Source organism: Acartia tonsa, chromosome 3 (assembly GCF_053477335.1).
Source record: "Acartia tonsa isolate MP-2025a chromosome 3, ASM5347733v1, whole genome shotgun sequence".
In the NCBI taxonomy this organism is placed as follows: domain Eukaryota; kingdom Metazoa; phylum Arthropoda; class Copepoda; order Calanoida; family Acartiidae; genus Acartia; species Acartia tonsa.
The window spans coordinates 50,450,467-50,463,545 of NC_137262.1; the positions used below are offsets into that span (position 1 = coordinate 50,450,467).

General features: G+C 32.2%; 1 protein-coding gene across 1 annotated transcript in view; it reads left to right on the forward strand.

Moving 5' to 3' along the window:
- The window catches only part of LOC145314507 (uncharacterized), a 31,767-nt gene that overhangs the window by 3,901 nt on the left and 14,787 nt on the right, over positions 1-13,079 (forward strand). Inside the window, exons 3-24 of the mRNA XM_080154435.1 lie at positions 62-114; positions 578-610; positions 1,324-1,387; positions 1,820-1,898; positions 2,218-2,268; positions 2,387-2,434; positions 2,730-2,887; positions 3,400-3,508; positions 3,911-4,071; positions 5,267-5,371; positions 5,886-5,952; positions 6,338-6,467; positions 7,585-7,701; positions 8,286-8,373; positions 8,664-8,739; positions 9,015-9,101; positions 9,364-9,548; positions 10,029-10,166; positions 11,466-11,617; positions 11,966-12,053; positions 12,555-12,614; positions 12,961-13,043. Of these exons, the coding sequence (XP_080010561.1) occupies positions 62-114; positions 578-610; positions 1,324-1,387; positions 1,820-1,898; positions 2,218-2,268; positions 2,387-2,434; positions 2,730-2,887; positions 3,400-3,508; positions 3,911-4,071; positions 5,267-5,371; positions 5,886-5,952; positions 6,338-6,467; positions 7,585-7,701; positions 8,286-8,373; positions 8,664-8,739; positions 9,015-9,101; positions 9,364-9,548; positions 10,029-10,166; positions 11,466-11,617; positions 11,966-12,053; positions 12,555-12,614; positions 12,961-13,043 (2,132 nt within the window). The remainder of the gene's footprint in view (positions 1-61; positions 115-577; positions 611-1,323; positions 1,388-1,819; positions 1,899-2,217; positions 2,269-2,386; positions 2,435-2,729; positions 2,888-3,399; positions 3,509-3,910; positions 4,072-5,266; positions 5,372-5,885; positions 5,953-6,337; positions 6,468-7,584; positions 7,702-8,285; positions 8,374-8,663; positions 8,740-9,014; positions 9,102-9,363; positions 9,549-10,028; positions 10,167-11,465; positions 11,618-11,965; positions 12,054-12,554; positions 12,615-12,960; positions 13,044-13,079) is intronic.

Genomic DNA, 13,079 nt, shown 5'->3' on the forward strand with positions numbered 1-13,079 from the left:
AAAGGGATTTTTTTTTCTTTAACATTTGAAAATATTTTCGTTCAAAACTTGTTATTTTTAGGAGATGTTAGTAGAACACAAAATTGACTGCGATGGTGAAATAAAGCAAGTCAAGTGAGTACAGTAAACATTTAGTCATGTCAATTATCAAAATATTCAGGGATAGGTTGATAGCACAATGAGTCTTCTTAATATTAAAAGTTAGATTTATCTTGGGAAGGAGGATTAATTTTTCTACCATTTGTCCTCAAACTAAAGATATTGTTGCTTATTCATGACACAAATTGTTTTTTTTTATAATATACCTCTGTATTCCTGAAGTTTAAAATATTTCGTTATTAGTCATTAATATTTTGGTTGATTCAGTTTTTTTTAAATCTTTATTGTTAGACAATGAACTGATTTCGAGTTTATTTATTAATAAATAATAATGCGTCAATTAAACATTTTTTAGCAAAGGTTTTTGTTTGTCCTTTGTATATTAAATATAAATATCTCAAATGCATGTTATTTTTTATCCAATTGGCGGACTTCTCTTTTAGCAATGTGTTGGAATTACAAATTATATTTTTTTCAGGAAAAAGACAGGAAAATTAGAAATTCCATGCAAGTAAGTAGAATATTAATATCTTCATGCTTTAATTTTATGTATTTAGTATCCTAGCTACTGTATAACCGCGACCTGTCCGTATGATTGTCTATTCGAACTGTAATAATATAAACATTATCCCAACTTTCTATTATGCCAACGTCACACTTTTTAGGGCTGTAGTACAGACCTGTTTACATTTTAATCACTAGTCACACTTACAGCAGGACTGCCTTAATATTAATAATCAAAGTGATATATAATTTGGGCAAATATATATTTTTTTTAAACTTTGCTATTTTATTTACACACTAGCGGATACGCCTCTAGTGGCACTTTAAAAGTTTGTTTTTCAAAATATTACGCTACCTATCTATGTTGCTTTCAAGTTTCTACGATACCTTGCAATGTCTCTATCCGAAAAAAAATCTATTTATTGTGATTTCTCTTAGGAGGGTGGTGGTACCCTCCCCCTTAATTAGTTTTAAACTTACCCGGGACCTATGAGAAGCTACCCTGTTAAGGAGAGCCCGATCGGTTTAGCAGTTAGCGAGATCCTTCGGTACAGACAAACAGACATTATGTTACTTTATTACAAGGATTTAAGCACAATATTTTCTAAATAAGAATTGCTATTTCTTTTATCCAATATGTTAGATTTTATGTCGCTGCTTCACATTATTGTTATTGTTTTTAACCTTTGATTGTAGTAAATATTATTTTGATACTTTTAGATTTTTCCTCTTGGGGAAGTGCAAAAATGGAGAAAGTTGTGAATTTGTCCATAATGACAAACAGGTAATTGCTTTAATTGCAACTAGTGGCTGCTCCCCTAGTATCTACGGACTTTACTCAAAGTGCCAGAGCAGGGCTAGAAAAAAGAGTTGAATACCATCTCAAGACTTAAATCTAAAAAATAAAAATAAAATAGCCTAAAACAATTACAGGACCTATGTAAAGCTTACCTACAATAGAGAATAACAATCAGTTCAGTAATTATTGAGATCTTGAGCTTTAGACAACAAAAAAACCTTACTACTTCATATAATAGGATAAGAATAAAACTTGATTTCAAGTCAATATTAGGGTAGTTTATCACTGATAGTAGCTTCAATAAATACGCTTCGTAAATGAACCATAGAGCTATGTAGCACGGACGAACGGACCACCTGAGTGTAGTAAACCTTTGCTTTTTTAAATGTTAAATTAATTTATAATATGTTTATTTAGATACCATGTGAATATTTTGCTAGTGGTGACTGTAAGTACAAGGATAAATGTGCATTCCTGCACGATCCATACGCTCAAAAGGAATTGGTTTTCTTTTATATTAAGTTTCAATAAGTTATCCTCTTTAAAAATAATTACAAATAAGAAAAATTCAACTTTGTTTTAGAAATAGTATAACAATTAAAACAAACCTTCAGAAAAAGCTTTAATTTTAATTGCCGGAAAAATAAGATTTCTTGTATTACTGCTGTAATGATCATTTGATTTATACCCCTTCCATATTAAAACAATTTAAATTTGATAAATATAATTTTTTATGAATGGTCCACTGGTTATTTAACTAATTTTACTATATAACTTTGTTTGTTGTCAAATTCATAAAGTAAACGTATCCAAACAGTTAAGACAAGCACCAAGATTTCAAGCTGGAAATGCAAAAAGAGAAGAAAAGGAATATTTCAAAATCAATTTTATTCAAAGCACTTCTTATTGTCGAAAACTTAATTTACATTTTTTTCCATGAATACATAAAATATATTCAGAATTTATATTGATTTGAACTGTAATAGAAAAAAGAAGTAAAAGAAAAGCCTGTCTGCTTTCATTTTCAAAAAGGTTGGTCAATAATTTTCTTATCTATATATTTTTTTGTGTTTAACAGGGATTTAGTGGACATTGCTACTTTAATTGAATTATGATTTTTTTTTCATACAAATAATATTCAAACTTTTCAACCAACAATTTTAAAGTACAAAAGGGTTAGGTAATTTTGTTTATGACCAATGAGTGAGTACGTATGTAACTTTATTGTCCATTGTCTTATCCCTTAAGATCCCTGATGGGATTGTTATTTTAAATCTTTTCTTAACTTTACCACAAACTAAAAATCTTAGACTTAATGTTTATTTAGGAATGTGCAGTTATGGCGATCAGTGTTTTAAATCCCATGTAAAACCTGTAAAACCAGCAAACAATAATAATAACAACATCAAAATAAAGAGTAAAACAGTGCATAGCTCAAATAATAACGGTACCACCAAAACATATCCACAGAAACCTATCAATCAGGTGAATTCTTTTTTATTATTTTTGCCTTCTGGCTTACTATCGTTTTTTGGTCCAATAAAAAGTTTATTTCTGATAATCCAGGCCAGGTTTGCCCATCCTTTTGGAAAACTTTTTTTTTATATTGTGTTCAATTTAATGTTATTTACTTAGCCTAAACATATTACCTGCTTGTTTGTGCTGCGTTACTCAATGATATGATTGTCCCTGTTATAAAATATTCTATAGCCTTACAACCTCAACAACGATTGTCCCAAAGTTTTGTAATTTTATTTGTTAGTCAGACTAATGAGTTTTGTCGTCTAAGTATTTTACAAAAGAATCGGACGACATTTGAATTTGTAACTTCATAATAATCTTAAACGCACGTGTTAAAGAATTTTGATTTTTAAGTAGAAATGTTTGGTCTAGAGCCTTTTATGCACTTTCTCATTAATATTTAATCAATTTTTTGATTCGGACAAACTTAAAACTTAATATTGGGACGTATAATGATACAATAAAAACTGTTTTAGAAACCTGTATCCATCCCTGTTAGGACAAATCCGATTCAAACAAATGGAAATAATTTAACAAATGGTGCTAACAAGGCTTCCACCAACTATGTACCTTCAAATACAATTGGTAAGTATTATATACCTAATGTTCATTTTAAGATAGAATTAGATGGTATCTGTAATGACTAATAACATTATAAAAACATTAAGGACTCACCTGAGTACATAAGTCAACAGAACATGAGTTCTGAGTAGTTTAAATTGCGCAAAAGTTAGCAAAGCAAAAATACATAGTCGAGTTATGGTTTGCTACTAAAATAAAATCCAGAGTTTAAACGACACTTTCAGATAATGGGTAATAACGATATTTTTCCCCCAAAGCTCCTAGTCAAGCAACAAATGCCATCCCCCTATTTCAATATAAGGAGCGTGGAGAGTTTTGTGCTCGCTAGGAACTTGGAGGTAAAGCACCGTAAATTTGTATTGCCCTAGAAAACGTAGACACTCTACAATAATGTCATAATTTTAGATTACGAGCTTGCCATGGAGAATGAGGATGAGATATTCCTATCTGACTCAAGTGATGAAGAGGAGCTTCCCCCTGGTCCTGCTCGCAACAACATGACAGCAGCCACGCCGCCAGCTCAAAATACTTCCAGAATTTCACAGTCAAGTAACACTTCTCCTCAGGTTAGTATTAGTTTAAAACTTTAAACATAACAGGAATTTTAAGGAACAAGGATGACAACATCCATAAAAGCGAAGCTCTGAAACGGTAGGACAAACGGACATTAACACTTGTATAATGTCAGAACTGAATAATCAGAATGCTAATGTATAAGAGTCAAAGCAAAATTTAAGTAAATTTGTTGAAAAACTGCTTGATACAGGATAATGATTATGGACATACTTACATTTTTAGGACTTGATTATAGAGTTGCTTCGCTTATAATATTGTACTTTGTTGTCCCAGGAATCAGTATACCAAAAATCAGACCAATCGGATAATTAGGTCACATACAAATTTGTTGTTAAAAATGTAAAAAAAATCAACATGTTTAAAATGGACGTACGGACATTCTGGTAATGATTACAGAGTTGCTACGCTTTCTAACTCGTACCTAACTTTTACAGGAATTACCATGCAAAATTTGAAATCGATAGGAAAATTTTAATATGCCTAAATTAACGAAAAAAGCTATTTAAAAAAGTAAAAAAATCAACATGTTCAAAATGGACGTACGGACATTTTGGTAATGATTATAGAGTTGCTACGCTTTCTAAATCGTACCTAACTACTAAGGGAATCACCATGCAAAATTTGAAATCGATAGGACAATTCTAACATGTCTAAATTAACGAAAAAAGCTATCCGTTACGGACGGACGGACGTACGGACGGACGGACGTACGGACGGACGGACGTACGGACGGACCGACCCTAATTATAGAAAAGCTTCGCTTTTAAAAATACATACATGGGACACTGTTCGTTTGAATAAACTAATTACAATTTACAAGATTTTTAAGCCAACGAATAGCAACCAAATTTTTTATTTTTTTCAGTGTAGCAACTTCATGACAATAGCTTGTTTTGTTATTTATTTGAGTACCTTGGTTTGCAGTTTTTTTCTTTCTCTAAATCGCTAATTTCATCTTTCCATTTGGGTCTACTTTTAAGGGAATCTTCCTTTGTGATTTTGAGTAGTTTTTCCTAGTTGAAGGAAAAGATACACCTTAAAGAAAAATGTCCATTCTTCAATCAATCAAAATTAAAGGTGAATTTGGTAAAGGTATTGGGAGAAAGTGTGATACTCATCTTCACGGCTTAATAACCAAGAGACGGTAAAACATTTATTTTAATAATAAAATGTATAAATATTTAGGAGAAAGCCAAATCTAATGGTGCCAAAGAGAACAAGAAAAAATCTAAACAATCCAAAACAAAACCGAAAGAACCAGAAATTAAAAATAAGTTTTTATATCTACAGGTAAAACATCAATCAATATGTGTAAAATTGCAATTTTATTCTTTAACCTAATCGTTATAAAGATACTATGTACTAAAAAAAAATGCATGCCTATTAGTTATTAGAAAATAACTGTTAGGCTTAGTAATAAATATTTTAGCAATTTTTATGTAGGTGGCAATAACCTTATTAAAAACTTCAACTTCTTGTTTGAACACAACAGAAAAAAATTATATTAAGATATTGCTTGGTTTACAGTAAAGAGAGGGGGGCCCGGGGGGCGTGATGACATCTACTGTACCAAGTTTCAAGAATCTAGCTCAATATTTAGACCTATTGCTCACTGTTTAAGTTTAGATGTCATTACGCTCCACTCCCTTATTTACCTACACTAAGGAAAACTGAGCAGGTCCAGTAACTATATTCCCTGAAGACTAGAGCCCAATCGGTTTCAGCGGTTACCTAGATCTTAAGTTTCAGGCGGACGGATATACTTTGTATTAATTATAGATTTTATGATCATGACCCAATTCAGGAAACTGAAGATGAGAGCGAAACAGAAACAGATGGTGAAGATGAACGACCAAGTTCAACCTCTACTACAGGGACGGGAATACATTTTCTAATAAGCATTATATTACACAATAAATTATTACCGGAATGTACTCAGACTTATCCGATATCTGAATCCAATTCAAATGGATCCACTAATTTTGGAATTGACGAATCCTAATTTACGAATAGCGCTTTTGATAGCCATTGCATCCCTGACCATATCTAAAAAATTAAAGAAGTCCCTAACTGTTAGTTTTAAATCGTGAGTACCTGCTATAACAAGGCTTTGTTAATTAAGAGAAAATATTGAATTGATACTTTACTAATCACATCATTCACCATAGTAAAACAATGCAACATCTTGATTATTTTACAGTTTTTAACTTGGCGTTTTGTTCCTGAAATGTTTATAAAACTATTCCTGACCATGTGCAGGACCTGATGCAGCTCTCAGTTCTAAATCTGCAACTCCTGTACCCAAAGAGCTGACAAAGAAAGAAAAGAAAATGTTGGCCAAACAACAGAAAATGGAGGATATTAAAGTTATTGTCGACAATCTCAGGTGATTTTCGTGTCTCTTAGCATTTCCAAAAATAGAATTTTGATTACAAAGTGCCGGTTAAGCACTGACAACCCCCCTCCCCCTTTCTTATTGTTTAAGACAATTTCATAATCCCAACCCTACTGGCGGGATCCCTCAAACCACCCAGTAAAACTTTACCTAAAATAAGCACATTCTATCCTAACCTCAATCGTATTACTGAGATCATAAAATTGCCCAAACTTCCCACACACTATATTTATGTATGGGTAATGGGTTGGTTATGTACCTTTTGATAGTTTTGTTATTTCGCTTTTAATACCAATCAGTGGTGTATGTATATTCTGCACAAGAATCGTTTTCTCCCGTCCCCCTTGTTTTTTTTTCACCTAGAAGGAGGGAAAATGGGAAAATGTCAGGGGTGTATATTTTTAAAATTGACCCTGCTGAGGATGGGGGGGGATAAAAAAATAAAAATGAAAAAATTAAGATAAATGAAAACATTTTTTCCATTTTTCTCTCATCCTTGGTGAAAAAAAACTAAAATAATGTGTGGGGGAGGGGATAATATAAATAAAATAAAGAGTTTTGATTTTTTCAGGGGTGTATATTCTGCACAAGATTTATTTTTTTTCCCCTGCTACAAAATTTTTTATTTTTCTTCCCCCCCTAGTTTTTTCTCACCAAGTAGGGGGAAAATGGAAAAATATTTAAAGAACTCTATATTTTATTTATTTTATCCCTCCTACCACACATTTTTAAAAGTTTTTTTCACCAAGGAGGGGGGGAAATGGAAAAAATGTTTTCAGTTTTCTTAATTTTTTTATTTTTTTTCCCTCCAACCACTTATTTTTTATTTTTTTTTCCCCCCCCTGAGCAGGGGATCCCATGTAGAATATACACCCCTGGATTTTTTTTTTCAATTTTACCCCTTCCTTGCTTGAAAAAAAACCAGGAGGGAAAAAAATATAAAAAAATGCAGCAGGGGAAAAAAATGAATCTTGTGCAGAATATACACCCATGAAAAATGTTTTCAGTCCTTTTTATTTTATTCTTTTTTATGCAGAAAATACACCCCTGTTACCAATATATATATGTATATATATACCTATATATATATAAATATTATATATTTTAGATTGGAGGGAAATAGAATTTTTGAGCAAGGAAAAATAGACAAATCTATCGAGCTGTACACCAAAGCCATACAGAAGGCGGGTCCTAACAATCCATGCTATAAACTATTTAATAACAGGTAAAATTAATTTTATCAAGATTTTCCCTCACTTGTTTAAAACTCTGTCCTTTCCTTATGTCTGTTGGATAAATTGATTTTCTTTGTATGGATATTGTAATTTTGTCTATCGGTACATTGCTCTAAGTTTTAAGCTATTGTTATCGGGGACTTGGGATCCATTACTTCCCTCTAATGACTTTAGGTTATCAAATGCATAATATCTATAGGATTTAGGGATTTCAGTGGTTGAGTTGTTAGGGCGCTTTCTCTGACTGTTTTTAGAGTAACAGTTATACATTCTACAAATGTTCAGTTCATGTTAGTGTTTGTAGCCCTTATTCTCTGAAGTTAGGACTCAGACTTACATGGTGACTTGAAGTGAGAATTCTTTTGCCAATCTTAGATTTGTAAGCTTCGCTCGCAGCTGAGTGTTTATGTTAAATTACAAGCTGACTCGGATTTTCCCAACTACATCGTAGTGCGGTAACCCCTACTCTATGAAAAATCCTAAGTGTTCATGTTCTTTTGTTCTACTGTTTGATTTAAGAGCTTCGCCCTTATGGATGTTGTCATCAGTGTTAAGTTTTACATTAATGTTTCAGATCTGCAGCTTATATGAAGAAGAAAGAATATATCCTAGCTCAAAGGGATGCAGCCAAGTGCCTAGAACTAGACTCCGATAATATAAAGGTAATAGCGGGGTTTTAAAAAAATCAGAAAATTGTTAAAAAAAAACATTAAAATTTCCAATTATTGAATACCCAATCTTTACAGGAATCGCTAAAACTCTCTAGTGTGTGTGTAATAATGTTAATGTTTTCACTATTAAAAAAAACATTAATAATGTAAAACTTTAAAATTACCAATAAGTTTTTTATTGAACAGAAAATTCTTTATGTCTAAAAATTATCATAAAAGAACTTCTCTTTAAAAAACTTTAACATTAGTACACTAGACTATGAAAGAAAATATTTATTTAGGCATTGAGAAGACTGGTACAGTGTTATACTCAACTTGGATTAATTGAGGAGGCAAAACTAAATTTGAAAAAACTAGGTGAATTTAGCAGAAGCTTTTTAACATATAAGAATTTCTATGATTGACTGTGTCTGTCTGTCCTTCTGTGTGGCATAAAATTGTGAGGGGGATACATACATTTAAAGACTAATGTAAAGCGATTTTATTTTGTTTCCTATCTTTGCTTTTGATATAACCGAGTGTATGTACTTCGATAGAGAAAGAGTTTAATTATCATATAGCTAAATTTGTTAAAGTTAAAATTTGTAAGTTAAGGTGTTGACTATTAAATGATCGAAGTTTCATTATTTCAGTTTCACTGGACAAAAACTCGAAGGTTGACAAAGATCTGAATCCTAAAAAACTGGAGAAATCTTTGAAGGATGCCGAGAAACTTTTAAAGGAATTTTCATGTTTAATAAATTTATATTTTCATAGGTATTAATGAAAATAAAATTATGATTTTTGCACCTGCGGAAATATGTTTTAAACCCATGCTAGAAATATGGAATATCAATTAAAAGGAGATTGGGTAAAAAGGTGTATAGGGGGTATCATCATTTTAGCAAGCTGCGAGTATCATTTAATTGGCGCAACAACCAAGTAATAACATTATCGATTCCTATGACAAGCGATGGCATTTCACATGAAAAAATCTATTACAGGAGGCTGAAAAACATTTTGACAAGGGCACCTATCACGTAGCAGAGGACTATATAGACAAAACATTAAAGATCTGTGGTAGCTCCTCTGTAATTCAGTTTATGAAGGCAACTTGCGCATTTCTCAATGATAGAAGAGCTGACGCAAAGAAGCTGGTTGAAGATGTAGAGGCGAGAGCTGGAAAGGTACTGTCTATCTCATTCTCTTTCTATAAGTATTTTAAAGGAATGCTATGATAATAAATTCATCTTCTGGATATCATTCACTTTAAATTTCCTTTTTGGTCCCAGTGCCTTTTAGGTTAGATTTCCATTGCCCATTAAATTTTAGTTTTGTAATATGTACGTACTAGCGGCTTCGCCCCTAGCCTCTAGGGGCTTTGCCCCAAGAGGTGATCAAAAAAAATTAAGGTAAAATTCGTAAAAGGACCAAGGCAATCTTCTGCAAAAAAAAAGACCAAGAAAATCTTTTGCAAAAAAAGGACCAAGGAAATCTTCTGCAAAAAAATAGCCTTAAACCACCACAGGACCAGTAGGTATATACCCTGAAGAGTAGAATCCAATCGGTTTAGTGGTTATTGAGATCTTAAGCTTCAGACGGACGGACGGACGGACAGATGGACAGACATCATTCTACTTTGTATTATAGATAAACTTTTGTTACAGGACCCAAATCTGAAGTGCAGCTGGTACTATTTTGCACAAGGTCTGGTGTACATTGAGAAAGGAGATTTGACCAGAGCTTTATCCCAGCTATCTGTTGCCAAGAAGGATCATCCCAGAGCTGAGCCTTGGCATGACGAGGTAATCTACATGCATGGATGGATAGGTCAATATAAGACAAATAATATTTTCTTACATTCAAGAGTTTTGAATTTTATCATTGTATGTACATTGTACAAATACATCCAAGATTTTGTATTCGGAAGATTTCACGATTGCTTTTTATTGTCCCGCAAGGATGACAACATCCATAAAAGCGAAGCTCTGAAACGGTAGGACAAACGGACATTAACACTTGTATAATGTCAGAACTGAATAATCAGAATGCGAATGTATAAGGGTCAAAGCAAAATTGTAAGTAAATTTGTTGAAAAACTGCTTGATACAGGATAATGATTATGGACATACTTACATTTTAGGACTTGATTATAGAGTTGCTTCGCTTATAATATTTACTTTGTTGTCCCAGGAATCAGTATACCAAAAATCAGACCAATCGGATAATTAGGTCACATACAAATTTGTTGTTAAAAATGTAAAAAAAATCAACATGTTTAAAATGGACGTACGGACATTTTAGTAATGATTATAGAGTTGCTACGCTTTCTAACTCGTACCTAACTACTAAAGGAATCACCATGCAAAATTTGAAATCGATAGGACAATTCTAACATGCCTTAATTAACGAGAAAAAAAAATTTAAAAAAGTAAAAAAATCAACATGTTTAAAATGGACGTACGGACATTTTGGTAATGATTATAGAGTTGCTACGCTTTCTAAATCGTACCTAACTACTAAAGGAATCACCATGCAAAATTTGAAATTGATAGGACAATTCTAACATGTCTAAATTAACGAAAAAAGCTATCCGATACGGACGTACGGACGGACCGACCCTAATTATAGAAAAGCTTCGCTTTTAAGAATGAAAGTATGTTATAGGGGTTTTAAAGGACTTGTAATATGCTCTTGATTTCAATAAATGTTATTTTTTTTTAATAGCAACTAGCGGCTTCGCCCCTAGCCTCTAGATTTTAAGAAAAATTTTAAAAAAAAATTTTGGGAGGGGAAATTTATTTTTTTTGGGGGGGGGGGTAGTCGACCCCACTATTTTAATTTTAGTTTTAAAAAGAAAATTTTTTTGGGGGGGGGTGTTAGGAGTGTCCCACCCCCCAAGAAAATAGTTATAAACCTTCCCGGGACCTATGAGAAGCTACCCTGTAAAGGAGAACCCGATCGGTTCAGCGTTTAGCGAGATCCTTCGCTACAAACAAACAGACATCGTTCTACTTTGTATTATAGATATATTTTTGTACAATTTTTTATATAATTCTAAGTTGATATTTCTCTATACACAATTAATTTTCATCTTAATTTAGGTGAATCAAGTAAATACCTACCTAACCCAAGCTAAAAGAGAGGTGAAGGACGGATATTACGAGGATGCCTTGGACCTCCTTAGAGCTGGCCTACAAGTCACCAAGGCCGGAAAATGCGGCAAATCCATTATTATCCTTTTTATTCTGGACAGGTAAATAAAGACAAAATAAAACAGCTTGAGTTCCTGATTTTGTGAATTCTCATTACTGATAATACATTATGTTAAAGGTGTCCTTTTTTTAAGGGAGGGGCACATTTCAGTAATTCAAATGAAAAGAAATATTCATTATTTTATGTATGTATAATAACACGAAACCTTTATTTACAAATAAATTTTTATGTCTTTTGTAGTATGACCGAAGGTCTTACTAACGTAATATAGAGTAGGTTCGCTACTAATAACAATTTCATAAATCTCTGCATACAATGTTAAAAACTAGGTAAACTTGCAAGAATGTACAATAGTGGTAGGTAACAAATTATGATTATTTCTGTTTAGAGTTGAAGTGTTCCAACATTTGTTGGCGTATGACCTTGCTATGGAAGAGATTGATGCAGCCTGTGAATCATACCCTAGCTCAATTGAGGTTAGGTTTGTTTTACTTTCTTATAATAAAAAGTAGCATAATATTTAGATTACTTATGAACTGTTTGAGTTCTCCATTGAAGCCTGAAGGGAAGCTTCATTTATGTCCAGGGGTGTGGTTATTATTAATTCATTTGTAGGATTGACCAATATATTATTATAAATATACTAGCGGCTACGCCCCTAGCCTCTAGGGGCTTTGCCCCAAGAGGTAATTAAAAAAATGTAGTACATGTGGTTGATCTTCATCATATGATTATGTATCATCAAAAAAAATTGAGGATATTCATTAAATACATCATCAAAAAAAAAATGATACCTAGGGAATTTTTTTTATTTAATAGCCTAAAAGCACCACAGGAACAGTAGGTATATTCCCTGAAGAGTAGAATCCGATCGGTTCAGTGGTTACCGAGTGACATACGGACGGACGGACAGACATCATTCTACTTTGTATTATAGATATATTGAATATATATATATATATTAAATAATTTTTTAGTTGAAAGTTGCAAAGGCCAATGTGTTGAGGCATACATTCAAATATGACGAAGCTTTACAGGTACAATTATTTTTTTTTAAACGCAGGGGTGTATATATTCTGCAAATTTGACCCAGCTAAGGGGGGGGGGAGAATAAAATTTTTTTTAAAATATGTGGTTGAATATACAACCATGTTAAAACGTAAAATTTACAGTTGCGATATCAAAGTCAAGACTACAATCATTTACTAAAAATCAAGAAAGTTATTACGATAACAATATACTTTTAATGCATTTCAAGACCTCAGAAACATTATTTATCAAAAGTTTATTATCTTTCTATTTCTATTCATTTGGTTATTTTTTTTCTATCTTAATTTGAATATAGCAAACAATTTGTTTTACTAAACTCTTTTACTATTTAAGGAACTTGAAAAAGTAAAGAGAATGGTTCAAGAAACAGATATCAAGGAGGCGCGCAAAATTGAAAAGCTCTACAATGAAATTAGGTATAGTTTAATATTCTACTTTACCTCTAAATTCTG